Raw genomic sequence first — 20,929 nt, forward strand, 5'->3', positions numbered from 1 at the left:
ATCCTGCTGATCTCTTACTTTTCAGGATAAGAACCCAAAATAAAAAACAGCCAGTTTAGTTAGCAACAATAATGTTTTGTTAATAAGAAGATGCACAAACTTGCAAATTGCAATTTTATTGCAACTCGCAAAACGGAAAGTACTGATGTGTCTTAGATACATTTACTATATGTGAGAACCGCTGCACTCCAAGGTAAATAGGATTAAACTGGGTGAGGTAGGTATTCTGTTAGATAGGTGCGCAGGAAGTCACCTTCCAGGTCCAAAAGGTGCGTTTGATATGAAAGCAGTATGAGCCTTACAGGGGGTAAGGACAAATCCTGGGCACTCTGGTAGGCACCTTAGTGCGTAAATATATTCAATAAAGTTCTGGATTCAATGTTGAACAAAACTTATATTTGATTTATTTCAACACATCTTATTCATGATAGTAGTTTGTTAATCATAGTTCAATGTTTCCATCGTCATATTCTGGTCATATGATCAATAAATTAAAGTTTAAGCATTCTTGTAGAATTATACATTCAAAATAATCCCCGATGCATTTCGTGCAAAGGTGCACTTCTTCAGGGGGAATCTAGAAGGTAAAAGGAAACATGTGTAGGGCGCTAATACTGGAGTCTTAAATACACAACATACACTAATGAAGAGTAGGTGATAAATAGAAAGTGATACCATGGTTAAGGTGAACATAGCGATAATATAAGGAGTGTGGGGTCATCACCGGTCTGTGAAGTGGAACGCGAGCAATGGAAAATGAAACGTGATTTAGGAGGGTCAAAATGCACTGAGAAAAGATAAGGTGTTCCAGGAAATCCAACCCGAGGTGAACGTATGGGAATTAAAAAAACGGCGGTGCTCAAAGATAGGTAATAGCTTGTGGTCGGCAGGAGCGTAAAGGAAAATCGTGCCTTCTTACCGAGTATGTGAAGATTAAACAGCATTCTACGATGTGGTCAAAGGAACCTCCGAGATAGTGTTCGTGAACCCGGAAGACGCCGAGCATGTGCGTTAGAGTGAACTATGAACGCGAGGAGCATAAAAAGTGAGGACAGACTGAGCTGAGGGGACGGTGAAAAACGCGTGTGAAGCAAATGTGTAGGAACAGGGTGGAAAGTCCGAAAAAAGTTCGCAATAATAAAAATAAGAAATAAAGGATAAAATAAAGGATAAAATAAAGAGTAAAATGAAATGGTGAAACATATACAAGAAAAGTGAAAATAGATAATCAAAGTGAAGTAACAGGGAACAACATGCATGAACAGAGGAATGGTATACATGATAAGGTGAAAAATACAATGGTGGGCATAGTGTATATTACAAAGGATAGAATAATAACAAGGAACAGTGAGATGACAGTGGTCACAAATAAGAAATCTGAGACATATAAGGAACAAAGTTAACACGCGTAAAGGGAATCAACCAAATTAGCGATTCAAGATACAAGTGGAATAATATGGATGCCGGAACAATCCCTAAAGGTAACAACTGTATTCCAATCTATCATTTAGTCCTTTAGGGTGCATGGCCAGAAGGCGGTGTATCCAGTATAGTTCACGACGTAACAAGTTTTTATTGTTGTCTGTGTGTGGATGTTTATCCACTACTTCCAAAATGAGGAAGCAAATTTGGCTGGGGTTGTGGCCATGTTGGATGAAATGAGCTGCTACGCAGGATTTGAGATTTTTAGTACGTATGTTACTGCGGTGCTCCGTCAGTCTTACTTTGAAACGGATTTCAACAAAATATTTGACCAACCACCAATTTTTTGCACACCAACGCTCTAAAAATATTGCGTCTATGCTGAAACAATCTCCTACCAAAGAACAAATTGCCTACAAAGGCACTATACCATGCTACAATTGTGGTCACTGTAGCAGCATCATTCCAGGAAATTGTGTATCACACCCCACTCAAGGGACGCCCATACGACTTAGAGTTAATGCCACCTGCGACTCTACAAACGTGATATACATGTTGAAATGCCCGTGTGGCCTTCCATACGTAGGCAAAACTGAACGGAAAATCAAAGTAAGACTGACGGAGCACCGCAGTAACATACGTACTAAAAATCTCAAATCCTGCGTAGCAGCTCATTTCATCCAACATGGCCACAACCCCAGCCAAATTCGCTTCCTCATTTTGGAAGTAGTGGATAAACATCCACACACAGACAACAATAAAAACTTGTTACGTCGTGAACTATACTGGATACACCGCCTTCTGGCCATGCACCCTAAAGGACTAAATGATAGATTGGAATACAGTTGTTACCTTTAGGGATTGTTCCGGCATCCATATTATTCCACTTGTATCTTGAATCGCTAATTTGGTTGATTCCCTTTACGCGTGTTAACTTTGTTCCTTATATGTCTCAGATTTCTTATTTGTGACCACTGTCATCTCACTGTTCCTTGTTATTATTCTATCCTTTGTAATATACACTATGCCCACCATTGTATTTTTCACCTTATCATGTATACCTTTGCTCTGTTCATGCATGTTGTTCCCTGTTACTTCACTTTGATTATCTATTTTCACTTTTCTTGTATATGTTTCACCATTTTATTTTATCCTTTATTTTATCCTTTATTTTATCCTTTATTTCTTATTTTTATTATTGCGAACTTTTTTCGGACTTTCCACCCTGTTCCTACACATTTGCTTCACACGCGTTTTTCACCGTCCCCTCAGCTCAGTCTGTCCTCACTTTTTATGCTCTTCGCGTTCATAGTTCACTCTAACGCGCATGCTCGGCGTCTTCCGGGTTCACGAACACTATCTCGGAGGTTCCTTGGACCACATCGTAGAATGCTGTTTAATCTTCACATACTCGGTAAGAAGGCACGATTTTCCTTTACGCTCCTGCCGACCACAAGCTATTACCTATCTTTGAGCACCGCCGTTTTTTTAATTCCCATACGTTCACCTCGGGTTGGATTTCCTGGAACACCTTATCTTTTCTCAGTGCATTTTGACCCTCCTAAATCACGTTTCATTTTCCATTGCTCGCGTCCCACTTCACAGACCGGTGATGACCCCACACTCCTTATATTATCGCTATGTTCACCTTAACCATGGTATCACTTTCTATTTATCACCTACTCTTCATTAGTGTATGTTGTGTATTTAGGACTCCTGTATTAGCGCCCTACACATGTTTCCTTTTACCTTCTAGATTCCCCCTGAAGAAGTGCACCTTTGCACGAAATGCATCGGGGATTATTTTGAATGTATAATTCTACAAGAATGCTGAAACTTTAATTTATTGATCATATGACCAGAATATGACGATGGAAACATTGAACTATGATTAACAAACTACTATCATGAATAAGATGTGTTGAAATAAATCAAATATAAGTTTTGTTCAACATTGAATCCAGAACTTTATTGAATATATTTACGCACTAAGGTGCCTACCAGAGTGCCCAGGATTTGTCCTTACCCCCTGTAAGGCTCATACTGCTTAGATACATTTAGCAATTCCCAATGGGGTCGTAAATTACCTGCCTCATCAATATTCATGAGGCTGGTCGCAATTTGCGACCCATTGGGAATGGTCTACAGTTTCAGGGATGGTGGCCTGCTGTGGACAGTAGACCACCATGTCTTTTTTTGCTTTTTTAATAAGCACATAACACACAGATGATTGACCGAATGCAGAGCAAATCAAACATTCAACCCCAGTCAAGAGATCTAGGTTAAATCCATTGTTCTATTGCTCACCATGAACCCCAGTTTAGACCCAGCCATATGCAAATCAGTCTTGACCCTGTTCCTAATAGGAACAGTCCAGCCTGAACTGCCAAACCAGGTTCTCCTTGGACCGGAAACAAGCATCCTGGGACCGGTTCCGGGAAATCACCCCTCATCAGCCAGGCTAGCTTGAATCCAGTGGCACAGTGAGCCCAGGACTCACATCTGGGCATACCTGGCGCACTTAGGCTGAGAAAGCAAAAGAGACACAGAAAAAGGCATGGGAAGCAAAAAATAGATGGATTGAGGCCCAGATCTCTGTACTGGGATGAATGTTTGACATTGTTCAACATTTTATCCATAAATTCTTTTTGCATTTGTCACCCTGAGTGGGACGGGTAAGCCAGATGTGGGTCCCGTGATCTTAATGCCACCGGTGTCAAGCTAGCCTCGATGATGATGGGTGATACCCCGAAAGCGGTCCCAGGATGCTTGTTTCACATACAGGGAGGACCTGGCCTGCCAGTTTGGGCTGGACTGCTCCTATTGGGAACAGGTTCAAGACTGATTATCATATGTCTGGGTTTAAACTGGATTGGCATGGGGAGCAAGAAAACGATGGATTAAGGCCTAGATCTCTGTACTGGGGTGAATGTTTTACATTGTTCAACATTCTGTCCATCAATTGTTCTTTTTGCTTTTTAAATAAAGCAATGTTTTTTTTCTTCCTCCAAATGCATCTTATTTTCCTTAAAGGAAATCAGGATGCGTTTAAATGAAAAAAATGAAAAGCTTTCCTTTCATTTTTGAAGGGCCGGCAGTGGTCTGTGGGACCACTGGATGTTCTTAAAAATATTTTCACTGCCAAACACAAAGGGGAAAGTTTCCTCTTTGCAACTAGCATATTAACTGTGATTATTTTGCGACTGGATTTGCGGTCGCTAAACAATTGTACATCCCCCTGTGACTCTCTATTAGGAAGTGAAGCCCTCTGCACGCCCCTACCTAATAGCGACTCCAAACCCTATTTTGCGAGTAGGTAATAGGTTACTGACTCGCAAATTAGGGCTTGTACATGCTACAGCCCTTTTTAGTGGTTGCAAGCTGCCTAATTTTCCATTTGCAATGCTAGAAAACGGTCATACATCTGACCCTTAGTTATAAAAGCTGCTTAGAATTTTCACTGTAAAAGGTATCCTTTGAACAAATTTGAAATTTCATGAAGTTAAAAATTAGCGAAGGATACCAGAGGAGGGGGAGCTTTCTGCTTCACACTAATAATCAAGGCATATTTTTAACCCACTAATGGGATTATAAAGTGCAAACATGTTGCTTTGCACTCGCTCTGTAGCCCTGGGGGCCATCCATTTTCTGCCCAGTGACAGATTGAGACTTGTGTATTGAACTAGTTTTCCTGAGATTGTTACTGTAAATATGAATTCATGCTAATTGGAAAACAGGATATGTTATGCTGAATGCTTGCAATAGGTTTCCAATTCTCATTTTTAATATTTAGGTGGGAATGTTTAAAATTCACCCTGAAATTCCAGAATCCATGTCTGCTGAAGCCAAGGGTTTCCTGCTGCGCTGCTTTGAGCCGGATCCTGTGAAGCGAACATCATCTGTGGAGCTACTTAGTGACGAGTTCCTAACTGTGTCCAGCAGGAAAAGAAAGTCACAGTTGAAACTCTCGGGTAAGGACATGAAACCTACATTGATATTGTTTAATATGAGGAAAAAGGTGCAAAGGGAAGAAAAGAGCAAATGTAATCACACCATGAGAGACAAGCATTTGCAATGCAATAGGTCTCACATTTACGAGACTTTGGGCTATTGGCACTGTAAATGTCAAGAGCTTAAATTCTCGCAAATGCGAGACCTATCGAATTGCAAATATTGTTTGTTTCCAAGCGCCCCATTCCGCTCTTGCACTTAATAGAGGCCACGCCCCTTTCTTTCGATGAGCCACTTCTAAAGAGAGGGGCGTGGCCTCTATTAAGTTTAACCGCCCAACATATATTTGTAAAGCAATAGGTGTTGCATTTGCAAGAATTTAAGCTATTGTCATTTACAATGCCAATAGCTCAAACTCTCCTAAATGCAAGACCTTTGGCATTCCAGAGAAGCGGTCGGTCGCTATTGTCCCGGCTGCTTTAAAAGTGAAAGCGTGCATGGCACACTGAATGCTGCTGCAAAGCACGTCGTGCCTACAGTAAGACAAAACTCGCTAAAGAAATAGTGCTCACAGACTAAAGAACACAGATGGTGTAACAACAGAAGTAAAAGAGCCATTCCCCGTGGGAGGTTACAAATGAAGACAAGGCGGTACTAAGGAGGGACTAAGAAGCTGATTACTGAATAAGAAGCCAGCATTTACAAAGGACAAAGACACAAGCCAATGAAAAATATGGGTGGAGAGTGGGCGAAGAACAAGTGCATACTCTAATACAGCATGCCTCGCAGAGGAGCGAATGCCCTGCCCAGGTTCAACCTAAAAAAAACAAGATTTTTCCTCATCATCCCGAAGATTACATCAGTGTTCCTGCTAAAACAATCCCATGCCCTCCTTCTTCAAAGTTATCTACCTGGTTGATGAGCCTCTCCGTATCCTTATTACATAATTCCACTAAACCAAGCCCTCTTTGTAACACTTTTTATGAACTAATATATATTTTTGGAAACTCCTTATATCAGTACTTGACAGGTGTCTTCAGTGCCCAAATTGCCACCATGTAGCGTTTGTCGGGCAAGAGAAAACTAGACTCTATCTTTTAAATCTTCAAGGACTTCTACTGTGGTCATACAACCTCCACAAAACACTAACGAGACAAGTCATTCAATGACTTTATACCCTTGTCTATAAATACAGTAACTAATAATGGCCTTAAGAAATGTGTGTTGTTAAACTCACAAGTGCAGAAGACCAACATGGAATGTGTTCCCTTGACACATGTGCATCATAAATCCCATGTTCAAGAATGTATACTCTCCTGTAGCTACATATACTGCAATATTATTATTGTTCAGAAAGATTTATGCATGGTTCGATTTATATCGTTTTTTTACCATATATGCATTAAAATAAATCTGTGCATTTTAAATTCATTTCTGTATTTCTTTCTCATCTTCGTTGCTTTAGAGCTTGGTAAGTGTGGACTTTTTTTTGCCCCTTCCTAAAATATTCCTGGAGGGAGTAACCTTGATGACGTGTTCCCCTATTGCCATTTTTGGCAGATGAGTATTTAGGCTGAGACTGTAATTGGCTCTGTAAACGAGTTGTTGTTTAACTTTCACCTTTTTCTGTTTAGTTAAAAACATCTTAAGCTGCTCATTTATGTACTGCGAATACAGGCTGATCTGAGTGTTTAGCTTTTTTGTTTTTGTTTTTAATCTTCTGGTTAACTTAGCAGAACTTCCATTATTTTCTGACAGTCTAACCTGTCTAGGTTTAACACTTTGATCCACCCTCTTTTTGTCTGCTTTAAAATCATGGGAAAATGTAATCTCATTGCAGATGACAGTCTCATAAGTGCTGGAGTGGGAGACCATATGTAATGTAATGTGTATTTGTAAAGCACACTATCACCCAAATATGATGTAAGTGAGTGAATTTTCCTATAAAACACTACCCCCCCCCCCCATCTTAATCATTTCGAGGTTCTTGTGAGCTTTAACATCTTATTTCACGTCTGTGCACATTGCTAACATTGACATCAGTGTGGACCATACTCCCTGGTTAGTGAAGATTCCATGAGCAGTCAGCCTTTGGTGTATCTCCGATGGCTAATTAACCCAATGCCAAATGTGAGAGTTACTTAGAGAGAGAGAATTGAAGAAAGCCCTTAAAACAAGCGAGAGTAGAGAACAGACCGTCTGCCACTTTTCCAAGTTCTTAGCAGCCTTTCAGATCTACAAGTACATGCATTGTGGACACCTTTTCCAGCTCCAGTGGCCTTACAGAAGTACGACCATTGTCTAGCTCTTTCGCATCCCTATATTGTTTCATATTCACAAGGCTGACATGTGACTGACTCATCTTACAGGCTTGCCTGTAACATTAGCCTTGTTGCTTCGGTGTCCTTGTTCCAGAGGGACACGCCTGACTTGTGACTGTGCCACTTGAGCGGATCCAGGGTCTGATATTGACAGAGTTTGCGTCAAACCTACCAGCGAGCACCTGCCTACAGTGTGATTGGCTCTTCCCTTGCCCTTCCTGTCTCTTTCAGGCAACAGAATTGTACTCCTATGTCTAGCCACTTGAATTTATCTTTTGAATGAATCGTTGGTTTAATTGTTTCAGCAAAATGCTACCAAGCCATAACCTGTGGGGCTCCATCTGGGGAGTCCACTTACTTACGAAATCAGGGCCTTTCCCGCTAGGAATAGATCAGTAATCTTTGTCTTCTATCAGCACCCTACAAGATTTTTCTTTTAATCATAGGCGACCAGTCACTAATCCAGAAAACCGGGTATTGATAATTTAAGCAAGGGATAGGGTTCTGCATATCACTTAGAATAAGGTTACACTTTTTATTGTTAAGGATAGTCTACAGGTAGTGGTTTGAGGTATGGTTTAGGTCTGAGTAAGTATTGTGGTTAGGGTGAGTATTATTGTTTGGGTTACAGTATGTGTAAAGGGGAGGTTATTATTACAGATTTAATTTCTTTATTCTGGTATTTCTTATAAAGTTATTTTATAATTGTCCGTACAAGATAAAGTAGATGGTATCACTTTAGGTACTCCATAATCACTTCTTCATATATGCATTTATAATTTTGGCTTTTGTCATGTTAGGGCTTCTACTTGCAGAGTGAATTACAGAGCGCCTGCTATGTTAGGATTGCAGGTATGTGTCACTGTTAGGTAGGTGAATGCCCTCTTTTAGGGTGGCCACTGCTTGCCGTGTCATCATGCACACTTTTTTCAGTTGTGTGCGTTTCACCTTCATACAGTTCTTGTCAGGTGTTTGGCCACATTGAGTCAATTAAAGCAAACCAAGACCACAAACCCAGAAGGCATTAGATTGTAACAAGAATGCACAGGACTAGAAACAGTATCTGTAACATCAATGAATGCGGTGGCCTTGCTGTCCTGTGTGTATATATAAGCTCTTGTTGGTCCCATTAAGTGCCAATGGTTGAAATGGCATAAACGTGGGTGGATAACCAACCATTGACTTCTAATTCACCTCTGTAGTGTTGTAAGTGTACTTTGGAAAATTCCATCCTATCACTCCAAACTGTATAACTCAATCAATTGGTATTTGCATAGCACAAATTGGCACCCCAGTGGGTATCCAGGTGCTGATGAGTGGGGAGCCTTAGTCGAAGAGCCAGGTCCTGACTCCCTCCCCGAAGACGATAAGTGAGGGGGAGGTGGAGCAAGAGGTTGTTTCAGGACTTCGCAGCAAGGTAAGAGAAAGAGCGACCTCCGCTGCAGCTCTGCCGAATGCGGGGTACATGTGCAAGGGAGGCGGATCTGAGTTGTCTAGTAGGCTGGTGGAAAGTCAGGCGATGGTTAATGTGGAGGGTCTGGTTTTGTGGAAGGCCTTATAGGTTTGGGTCAGCAGCTTGCACTGGCATCTCTTCTGGATGGGTAGCCAGTGGAGGTTTCTGAGGTGGGGGGTGATACTGGTCCATTTAGTGAGGTTGAGGATGAGTCTGTCTGCAGTGTTCTGTATAGTCTGTAGTCGTTTGTGGAGATGAGAGGTTGTTCTGGTGTATAGAGTGTTTCTATATTCCAGTCGGCTGGTAACAAGGGCTTGAGGCACTGTTTTCCGTTGTTGACGGGAAACCATCTGAAAATCTTACAAACATGCGGAGGGTGTGGAAGCAGGAGGAGGGGGACTGCATTGACCTGTCACTTCATGGAGCGATTACTGTCAAGAGGAGTGTCCTACTTACCATGTTTGTGCCATAGAAAAAACATACATATATACGTTTTCGTCTGAATAGCATGTCTGAACAGGGCCTGTTTTCAAAACGTTTGATGTGTACTTCGCTAGGCAGGTAAAGAAAAGTGCATGAAGTCTGCCTACTGTTGTAAGAATGTTCCAGTGTATGAGTCCATAGTGGAGGCTTCAGAAGGAGATACAGGTATGAGACTGGAAATTTCGGGCACCACAGAGCTATTTTTCAAAGGGGAGCCTTGCCTGGAAATATTCCCTCCAAGCTTTTGAGAGGAAAAGACCCTGATGAGAGTTCATGAGCCACTTAGAATGAGTGATTACACATGAGAGACTACATGATGGTGGTTCACATTTATGCTAGAGGACCAAACTGGATCTCACCCCCACAATATCTAAAAGTGATCCCCAGCTTTTCCACAGTGTGCGAGTGCAAACTGCACTTGTACTGAAAGACCCAGTAAATGAGCTTGGCACTCAGTGTGATGGAGCCTGCTCTACTTTTGGAGTCAGCGGTTAAGGTGACAGTTCCTGAAGGTTACAAATCCGAACAGGGATACAAGCAAGATACATTGTGTTAAGCAATATCTTACCACCGAGGGCTGCAGGAGGCCCCTCATCCACGAAGTATCGCTCACTATCATTCCTCAGGCAGGACACACACCATCTCCCATTCAGATCATGGAGAAAAGGGACAGCACTCTACCCCGTAAGTGTTTAAGGGTAGTTAGAAAATTGAAATGTTGGGAGCTCCATTAAAAACAATGGAGTTCTCCGGGCTTCTAATGGCCGGTAGCAGCCCGGAGCATGAACATTTCAATTTTTAACAAAGGGCTCGCGGAGCCCGAGAAGATTTCAACCCCCTCGGGCTCCTTGAAGCCTTTGTTTTACAAAAATATAACATTCTGCCCTTTAGGGGTGGAATGTTCTAATAGCCTTAGAGCCCGCAGTAGCATGCCCTGTCGGCCATTAAAGTCCCGCTCCTGTGTTAAAGGCCCACTTTAACGCTGGAGCGGGTCTTTAATGGCCGGTAGAGCCCGCTACAGCAGGCTTTAAGGCTATAGTGGGTTGAGACGGTATCAGAGACTACGCTCATTATCATTAGTGCAGAACAGATATGAGGTAATTAGCTAAATGCGATCCTCCACCACATGCGTCCTTCAGCGTCAGGCTCACCAGAAAATTAACTGTTCTGTCGTGTTACCACAAATAAGATGAAACCAAACCTTTACAGTCAGACATTTTTTCAATTTACAATTGCTTTCTTCGTGAATTTACCAGTATTCCACATGTTCACAAATAGAAATGTCAGTGCTAATTTTACAAGTTTGTTAATATTATGTTTCTTTGCCCTTATTTCCACAGCTCTTACTTCTGGGTCAAATGGTGAGTTACAGAAATGTATTTTTGGCTTTGGTGCTCTGCTTTTTAATGGGAATCTGTTTTGCTACTTAGCAATAGTTGCTTCATGCATTTTTATAATGATATTGTTTTAATATAGATATCATATTTTTGATTGTTCACTTTGCAAATTGTTCACTGTGCTGAAAATAGTCTCTGCTGCCTGAGAATCTGTGGGTTTTTATTTTTTATGAACGTGTTTTTAGTAATTTGACTGTAGGGCCCTGTGCTCGTATAAAAGCTAGTTGCAACAGGGTAGGTTATTCTGTTCCGTTACTTCAAACATGAGGTGAAAGGGCCGTGCTGGGCGTGTCAGTCAGTGGCCGCCACATCTAGGGGTATGTGCATTGTTGCAAATGTCCTCTGTTGAGTAAAATAAGCAGATTAACTAAAAGGCAGAAAGATGAGGCAATTAATATACAGCAGAACTAGACAGGCTACTGTCAACACTCAGGAAACACTAACACTCTTCTCACCTGCAAACCAGGAAATCCATAACTTTATTGTAACCAACTGCTCATCTACCATAAAAACATGGATGACTGTGATCGCAATAATCTTATTCCTAGCAAAAGTGCCTTTCAGACCAAGGCCCTTTTAACGTACATTTCCTTTCGTGGTACTCTATATCTATTTTAATATTTCATAAGTTATACTGTAGTTTACATTTTAAAGAAAGTATATTCCTGGTACCTGGTATGCTTTTATGGAGAGAACACTTCAGTTTGTGGGGATTAGCATAAACTAACCACAGTATTTTCTTATTTTGAGGTCTTCCCAGAAACAACGCTGCTCGACTCCAGCTGTTTTTTTAGAGGTCACCCAGAGAAGCAAGTTCTCTCTATGTCAGCATTATACAATATTTTAATATTAAGATACACCCCTGCACTTTAGAGATGTGATATTAAGAGAAATACATTATACAATAAGAACATTTAAGAGAAGAAATAAGGAAAGGTACATTTAAACCTGAAAATTATCCCAAACTTCCGTGTAAATAAGGCTTTCAGTGCTTGCTTCTAGGAAAAAACACTTCGTTTTAGGTGACTCTAATCGTTTTTGTCCTGCCTCTTGGTATTTTAAAAGTTCAACTGTGCTGGCAAGAAGCATTTTCTAGTTTTCTGCCAATGAGTAACTTGGAATTAGTGATTTCCAACAGAGGGGGTTTTCTCCTCCTCGTTCATCCTGCCATTAAGATTGCCACATCGCTATTCACTGACCAGATAATGTATTGCCTAGATAGGTAAAAGGATACCTTAAGCAAGTGCCCTGCACTCCATCCTCCATTCTGTATCCTGCTTCTTATCTCCTAGATTAAGGAATCGAAACTCTTTGTAAGAAAACACAGTTTTATCACACAGAAGACTTTTTTCACCACTACAAACGGAATAAAAACACTATAGGGAAACCAGGAAAAAGCAACTGTTTTTGTTTTAAAGCACTGAGTAGGTTAGTGAAAGATAGTGTTTCTGAGGGATACTTTTAATTGAAGATTCCCCACCTTAAGATACTCCTCAGGCTCCAACCTGGATTCAGAAACTTTTCTTCAGCAGTGCTGCTGCGTGCTGCTAGGTGGCGCGTTGCTGCTCTGCGTTTGCTCTATACCGCCCCACGTGTGATGGAGCAGACCATCTTATAAGGGCCAGACCTGCACGCTGTCAGTTCTTTTTTTTTTTTTTTTTTTTGTGCACCTTCTGATCCAGATACACTCCCAATTTTGTTTGTTTTCTAATGCTTTCTAAATTCAATTTCAGTGTTCAAGGGCATGATGCCTCCACTTAAAACTAAGATGGTTCAAATCATGCTACGACTGCTGATGTCGGTAACAGACCTGCGCATGGTGTTGGGCTTGAGCAGTGAATTGAAGTTGTGAACTAAATGTGCTCTCATACACCCGATCTAGTACCAGGAAGCAACGCTGTATGTCGCTGAACACAAGAAGTCATTGCAGCCTTTGTGCATGGCCCGATTCAAGTCACGGATGCACACAGTGGAGTGGTGTGGCTCACTGGTTAGAGGCGGCAGACCCGGAAGCAGAGAACGGCCCGGGACCAGTGTTCAATTCCCGACACTGCAGGGTCATGGACCAGGGTCAGCGGACTTGATAATTCTCGCCTCGGTGCCTACTCTAACCAGGGATCACACTCGGCAACTCTGGGCATTAGCTTACCTCATCTCTACAACGGCCCCCCACATTCGCCAGGGATGCCTGGTTTCACCTTGGAGATACCCAGTAGGGACCATCTCACAGGGATAGCCAGGACGGGTTCCCCAGCGGTCTACAGCACCACAACGCCTCAGGGTAGCAGTGCGCTTTACAAAACACATACATTTACATTACATTTCTTGATCACACTGCTGAGGCTGTTCAAGATATCGACTTACTGCAGACTCGAAGAACTCTGGTAAGTCTAAGTGCAAACAAAAGAAACAAAGCGGGACTCGACATCATCCCTTCACTCTGAACCAAAAGAAAAGGCACCAGTTTGTGATGATGTGAGTCATTCACCGAGAAAGTCTCATGTCATGGAGTCAATTCGTAAGCTGATTCTAGTGCACCCAGAGTTACCAGACCATCGGCGACACTGCAGCAGATTGAGGTCTTTATGGAGGCCATTCTCTAGATTTTTGGTGTGCTTCCGGTTCCCACTAGTGCGTCTTTAGACCCCAATGATCCAAAAGGGCCCCCAGTTAGGTCACCACCGGTGAATATATCCTTGGCATCATATGACTCCTTGGGAACTACTTCATTCCTTGTACCAAATTTGGTCCAAGCTTCTGACACCTTTGAGGGCCTTTCCACGTTAATACAAAAACTGACGCCATAGGCCCCAGTATTTGGAGCTTATTCTGGTGTCGGACACTCAACTGACTCGATCTCCACCAATGTTGCATTACCAGAATACAAAAGTGCAACTGGTCGTCCTATATCCTGATTCTGACCCGGTCCCTTTACCAGGGCAGACGCTGCCGAATAGCCTCCATTATCTTTCTCGCTCTGATGCTGAACAAGGGGCACACCAGGATGAGGATCATGATTGTGGGGTTGAGATGGTTTGCTTGTTCCTCATTATACAGGTGATACCTTTTATGTTGATTTATAAAGGACCAGTGGGCTTGACACATTTCCTGAGGAGGGTTTGGCTCGCTACTTGGATCACCACAGAAGAAAAGGCCCCCCCTTTGCAATGGTGGTTGAGCAGGCAGCCTGCATTTACTTCTTCCAACAGAGTCCAAAATAGATATCCTCACATAACTTTTACAGCCTGTGCCAGCCACGCCTGAGGTTTTGCTCACTTTAAATGAGGCCCTCATTTATACCTAGATGTCAACTTGGTCAAAACCCTGTTCCTGCCCTCCAGTGAATAGGCCAGTGGTCAGGTGTCACAGACCAGCTCTGGTGACCCTGATGTTCTTACTAATCACCCTTCTCCAGGGATCCTTGTGGTTCAGCCTTAAGCCAGTAGAGGAAATCCAATGTTGCTCCCCACAACTTCTCCAAACTGGGGTGCAAGATACTTCTGATTGCCTGAGGAGAGCAGTTGGCACCAGTTGTTTGCTTCTTCGAGACACGTCCATACCCATCACAGGAACTTCCGCTGGTATATAAGCCTCTTTCATGGATCTGCCTTTAATGTCTCTCAGTGAAAAGGCAGATTTGGTATTTGAGTGCTTTGAAGAAAGTAGAGGCACAGCATGCTCCCTGGGTCTGTTGAACCCCCGCCAAACAGTTTCTGCACCGATTCAAAAAGTTTAGAGGCTGTTCCAGAGGGTTGGCATGTTAGCAAAGAGAGTCTCCTCAAGAAGTTCAGCAGTCACCTCTGTCCTTTCAAAGTTGTGAATGTGAGTCTGGCAGGCACCGTTCAAGCCAGCAAGGGCATCAGTCCTCCCGTTCTTCCTCACATGCTGAGACTGCCCCACACCGCAGTGATTTGCCCTTAGTGGTGAATGCCTATCCAGAGTGGGGCAGGATCCAGCACTTCCTTCCCTGGTAGCGATCCATCACATCCAACAGCTGAGTCTTACAAATCGTTCAGCATGGCAATGCCCTGCCTTTTCTCTTCACCCGTCAAACATCCTACACTGATGAGAGCATTTCAGAAGCGTTCCTATCCAGAGTTGCAAGCATTACTCTCTAAGGGTGCTATCAAGAGGGTACCTGGCTCTGAAAGAAGAGAGAGTTGTTACTCACATTAGTTCATTGTGCCAAAAAAGGATGGGGTCTCTAGACCATTTTGGACCTGTGTCCTCTAAATGCCTTTCTACAGAAGGACAAATTCAGAATGCTCATGGTAGCTCAGATCCTGTCTGCCTAGACCCCGGCAACTGGAAGATGTCCTTGGACCTGCAAGATGCTTATGCAGTTCCACAGACATTACCTGGTGTTCAAGGTAGACCAGACATATTTTCAGCTTGCTGGCCTATTTCAGCCTCACCAGTGCCCCTCTGATGTTCATGAACGCAGTGGTGGTGGTCAATGCCCATACTAGTCTTCCCCTTCCTTGGTGACTCTCTGTTGAAAGTGGGCTTGCCTCAGTCAGTCAGCCATAGACTACCTCCAGACTATGCCAAGCCTCCTTACATTGGTGACATTCCATATCAACAAGCTAAAGTTACAACAAACTCCTTCACTGAGACCTCTGTTCATTGGAACGGTCTTGAACACAATTCCGTTCTGGGCCTTTTCTCTACCGCAACGAGCCCAGCACATTTGAGCTATGACCAAATGTTTCACCTTCATGACTTTCTTTCACTCAGGGAAATCCTTACCCCTATCTGCATTCTTTACTACCCCTCAAATAACAAAAGACGAGTAGAGGCTTGGTCAGTTGGACCTCAAATACTTTTCATGTTTTTATATTTCTTGTAGCAAGAAGCACTGTGTCGACGATCACGTTTTTGGCAGGGGATTTGGCGGGTGTTCTCCAGGGTGAAGAAGGGAATGCTGTCCAATACAGGACCCTATCGAGGAGGATACTTCTCTGCATCATGATCTGCTTCGCACTGGCCAAGAGGCAGCCCCCGGAAGGACTTAAAGCCCACTTCACCAGAGCTAAGTGTGTTACCACGGTGTTGTCTCATGGAGTGCCTGTCCATGACATTTGCAGGACTTTTTGGTCCGAGTCCACTCCATACAGGTCCAAGGCGAGGAATCTGCAGTTCAAAGTGTCCATCAGAAGCCAAAGTTGCTTGCCTCCAGTAGTACTGTTTCTGGACTGTACTCTACCTAATCGCAAATCCCACACACACTTCTATGGAGTGGCCTCTTTTTAACATCTCAGAAGGTCTCAAGTTACAGATCAGTACACTGGTACCAGCAATTGTTCACACCTGAAGGCACGGATAGGAAAATGAGGAACTGACATAGGCGCCCAGACTTGGTACTTATCTGGCTGGTCACTTCAGGGGTGGTTTGAAGCCACACAGTGCCACCTAGTGGCACTCAGGAGCACTGCTGAAGAAAAGTTTCTGGATTCAATCTGACACCTGGGGAGTATTCTAAGGTGAGGAGTCTGCAGTGAGCTAGAATATCTACCAGAAAGAGTATTACCAAAGGTAAGTAACTTGTTCTTTAAGGAGATTGGAAAAATGTGTGTGGAGCATGTAGAAGGGGTAAGGCTTAAGGATCAAATCCTAGGAACACTTACGTAGCATGTGGCCTAACATGTGTGGACTATAATCTTTACTTCATACATTGCAAAATAGAAACTTGCCTTATAGAGAGAACTGAATTTCTAAGCTGTGGGTCTCAGTGGTATAGTCCTTTAAAATGCCGTTTTGCTATGATTGGCCTTTAGCACTATATCAAGCTGAAATATCAATATTTGAAAGTCTACAGATTAAATGTTGCATTCAGTCTTATTAATTAGTGAATACTAATACTGACAACCAATTACATTTATTGTAAAACAAAGAAATGTGGGGATTTAGAATTCGGATACCTGTGTGTGTTGTCACACTCTGCTTGAAGCACATGTTTTCTAGTGTTTAATTGCTGTTTTGTTGTGCTTTGTGAGAAAAGACGATTGCACATTGGGACAGGAAGACCGTGACTCAGTAAGACAAGGAGGCAATCATTGGGACAGGGAGAAATGCATAGTGGGATATGTAGACTCTGGCACGCACAGTGGGACAGAGAAACAGTGGGCATGCACACTTGAATTAGGTAATAATTGAGACCCACTAGTACAGGGAAACACTGGTAGGCACAGGGGACAGGGAGACACATGGGAACCAGGAGCGCTGGCCTACATGCTAAGATAGGAAAACACAGACATAATTAGTGGTATATGTAGACACACACAGTGGGACAGGGAGGCATGGAGACCCTGGCGTGCACGCTGAGGCATGAGAGTTGAGTCCTTGAGACAACAAGGTAGAATCACTTGGAAAATGAGATGTGGACAGTTAAACTGGTAGACCAAGGCATTGGGAAAGGGAGACGGGAATACTAAGACAGAGATGAAGAAACTAGGGCAGGGTTACAAAGGCAGGGAGATACTGACATACACATTGGTGCAAGGAAACATTCTCTAGAACACGAGGATATGCACATAGGAGACACAGACTGGGACAGTGAAACCTTGACAAACACAGGAGACACTGACATGCCTATTGGGACAAGGAAGCAAAAGACACACAAATGAAGGACGGAATGCAGAACAAATCAAACATTCAACCCCAGTCAACAGATCTGGGTTAAATCCATCGTTTTTTTATTTTTGCTCACCATGACACCTAAGTTTAGACCCAGCCATATGCAAATCAATCTTGACCGTGCTCCTTGTGGGAACAGTCCAGACCGAACTGCGAAACCAGGTCCTCCCTGGACCAGAAACAAGCATCATGGGACCGGTTTCGGGGTCGACTGATTTGCATATGACGAAGCTTAAACTGAAATGGCATGGGGCGAAGAAAAACAATGGATTTAGGCCCAGATCTCTGTACTCGGGTGCATGTTTGACATTGTTTAACATTCTGTTTATCAATTCTTCTTTTTGCATATTGGGACAAGGAAACACAGCCAGAAATGCGAGACATTGGCCTATGTAGTGGAACATGGAGACAGTTATATATGCTGGGACATGGGCACTGGGGCAGAAAGATGTATCCACGTGGGGCAGTGAGACATGGCAACGGGGAGACCCGGGCACTGGGACAGGGAGACTCACAGTCTACAACACAGTGAGATGCACACAGAATAGGGGTGAGGGAGACAGACACGAGGATTGAGAGACGGGAGTAATATCCGAGGTTTGGTAGGAAAAGAAATTGCAAACCATTATCAATGCAAAAATATAAACGCCGCTGTAGTGTGAGGCTCTCAGTTCAAGCGGCTCAAGTTTAATGATTTTCCCTTCAAATTGGAAATATTTCCGTTTTTTTAATTTCAGAAATATCAGAAAACTGAAATAATGGGAATACAGACGCCGACACTTTGATGTGCAATGATGTTTCTCCAATAGCGCTCCTTTCCATTCCTAGATTGTAGAGATAGCCCCACCTTGTGGCAGTACTTGAAAATGCTTCAGAAACTCGCACTGAATCTTCAATGTTTCTTCCGCTTGGTTCATGGCACCTTCAATTTCATTGTGTTGGCCAATTAAGAAATTAAGATGTTCATTAAGTTAATAATAATAATAATAATAATAATATGCAATCTTTATTCGGCAGTGATACCACCATAAACTAAATCATACATTAAAACAATATTAAATGAATTGGAAGATATTTCATCAAACAGTAATCGAACAGAACTCATTATTATTCTGCTAAAAAATAGGACAAACCTTGACCTAAAATTACTCTTAAAAAAATCCAAAAAGACGGGACTATTCTTTACCATTCCTTCCACGTGACATAAATACACTCAAATAATCAAACCTGTACATTTAATTCTTCTATTATCCCAACCTAGTCCCACCCTATCCCTTCCTTCATTAAGATGATATAATGCTCCTCTTCAGTGAAAGGGCATAGTTGGATGTTTTTTGTGTACAAGCACAGGCGAGTGCTTAAGTATATTTACTGCTTCTAGCAGCAGGTGCATGGGTTCAAGGAGAGCAGTGCGGTAGCATAAGAAATAGCTGAATTCCAAAGGCATATATGGATCAAGCAAGAAGTGGTCATTGGAAGTGGGTCAGAGCCCCCACGCTGGTGTTCTTTCTAAGATGGTGATGTGAATGTCAGCTCCAGAAAAACCTTTAAAGCTCTTCACCCCTCAGAATAAGGCCAAAATCGAGATTCTTTGTCCTAGCGTATGACATATGACATCCGCACAGGTTTCAGGGTGCCTGTTGCGGAGGGTGGTGGGTGAAGTGCTAGGGTAAAATTTCAATCATCAACTAAATACAAAATGCCTCGTGTACACGAACCCATTTCTTTCTCCCTCTTTGGCAAATGGTCTTCTGCTCCCCACTCTGTTTAGCAGTATACAAATCTTGTTTTTCTCTTGTGCGTGGAAATTTTCCACAGTTTTTCTCACCATGCCCCAAAATGTTTGTATTACTTGTCTCGGCCCCTGCCTTGAGAACTTGGTTTTAGGGAACTTGAAGCACAGACCATGTAGGCTGCGACAAAGGACAGTTTAGCTGAACGAGACACAAGGATTGAGAGACGGGAGTAATATCCAAGATTTGCTAGGAAAAGAAATTGCACACCATTATCAATGCAAAAAAAAAAAGTCATACGTACAAATGAGTCCGCACTTTATAAATATAAAATTAAAATCAAATTAAAGTGGGACAGGAGACACCGCTTATCAGACAGACTCACAACTCGGCTCAGCTGCACATGGAGATGGTATTTGTTGTATTCTAAGATTTATATTACTATGTGAATCAGCCTAGGTCTTCCTAGCTGCTCAGCCAGAGCAAGAGATGGTTACGAAATGTTGATGTGCCTGTGATGAATGGAATGCCTGGGTGCCTGTGCTTGCCCTGGTCCCAGAACACACTGCTCTTATTTTTATGATCATTTCTGACAAATGAATGCGCATAATTGAGATGTGGAGGCCACTAAGCATCACCCTTGAGTTCAGGCACTATACCAAAAAAACCACAATTGACTGCAGACACCCAGGGGCATAACGTAGACTCCTGCAGCCACTGTGGGACCTTGGGTAGTCCCTATTCACTTTAAAGCCTCTGACTATCTGTGAGATATGGTAGTATTAGGTATCTTCATCGTATTCTGCAATGGAAGTTGAACCCCATTATTTTGCATTACATGACTGCTGCTACCAAGTACGGCCTGTTCACAGAGGCAGCTACCCCCTTGAAGCAACATTATGAGAAGAACATATGAGTGTATCCCCAATTTGGAGGACACACTAAGAAACGCAAGTGCAGAAGGAAAATGGTAGTGATGTAACGGCTATTCAGGTAGTCAGGAACTGGTGTTCCTACAGACCCTGTCTTTATAAGCAGTACGAGAGAGAGACTGCCTTGTCGGTGGACTTATGCTATCACTCCAGAGATCTGTGTTTGACCTCCTCGTCACAGGTTCATATCTTGGTGGGTCCTCTCAGCCTTTTATCATTTTGAGGATGATAAAATGAGTACCATTGAGTTGGATAGTACCAATGATCTGTTATTCAGTGCCAGGGTGCACTTTTTGTTGAACATGCGCTTAACAAATACATGTTATGGGACATTGTAATTGAACTAGCACTCTCGTTAATTAGGCCTGCCTATAAACTGGAAAAGATGTAGAGGAGAGGAAAATGTAGAATACCAGGCCATGGTTTAACCTAAAAAATTATTCCAGAGAGCTCTCGGTTGGGAAGGCCTGCTGCTTGTCCATAGTTCCACTCCAGAGAATTTATGATGAGGGAATTGCAGATTCTTCTCTTTAGCTTGTGCTTTGGAAGCAGAATTATAAGTGAAGTGTGTTGCTGTTATTTCAGTCCTTTAGACTAGAGG

The 20,929-nt window shown here is 42.7% G+C and overlaps 1 protein-coding gene across 2 annotated transcripts in view; it reads left to right on the forward strand.

The window, feature by feature from the left end:
• The window catches only part of MAP3K5 (mitogen-activated protein kinase kinase kinase 5), a 1,016,304-nt gene that overhangs the window by 880,437 nt on the left and 114,938 nt on the right, over positions 1–20,929 (forward strand). For both annotated transcript variants that reach the window (XM_086927404.1, XM_086927403.1), the window contains exons 20-21: positions 5,216–5,393; positions 10,971–10,991. In XM_086927404.1, coding sequence (XP_086783530.1) covers positions 5,216–5,393; positions 10,971–10,991 — 199 coding nt within the window. The remainder of the gene's footprint in view (positions 1–5,215; positions 5,394–10,970; positions 10,992–20,929) is intronic.

This window comes from Lissotriton vulgaris, chromosome 6, assembly GCF_964263255.1.
Source record: "Lissotriton vulgaris chromosome 6, aLisVul1.2, whole genome shotgun sequence".
Classification (NCBI taxonomy): domain Eukaryota; kingdom Metazoa; phylum Chordata; class Amphibia; order Caudata; family Salamandridae; genus Lissotriton; species Lissotriton vulgaris.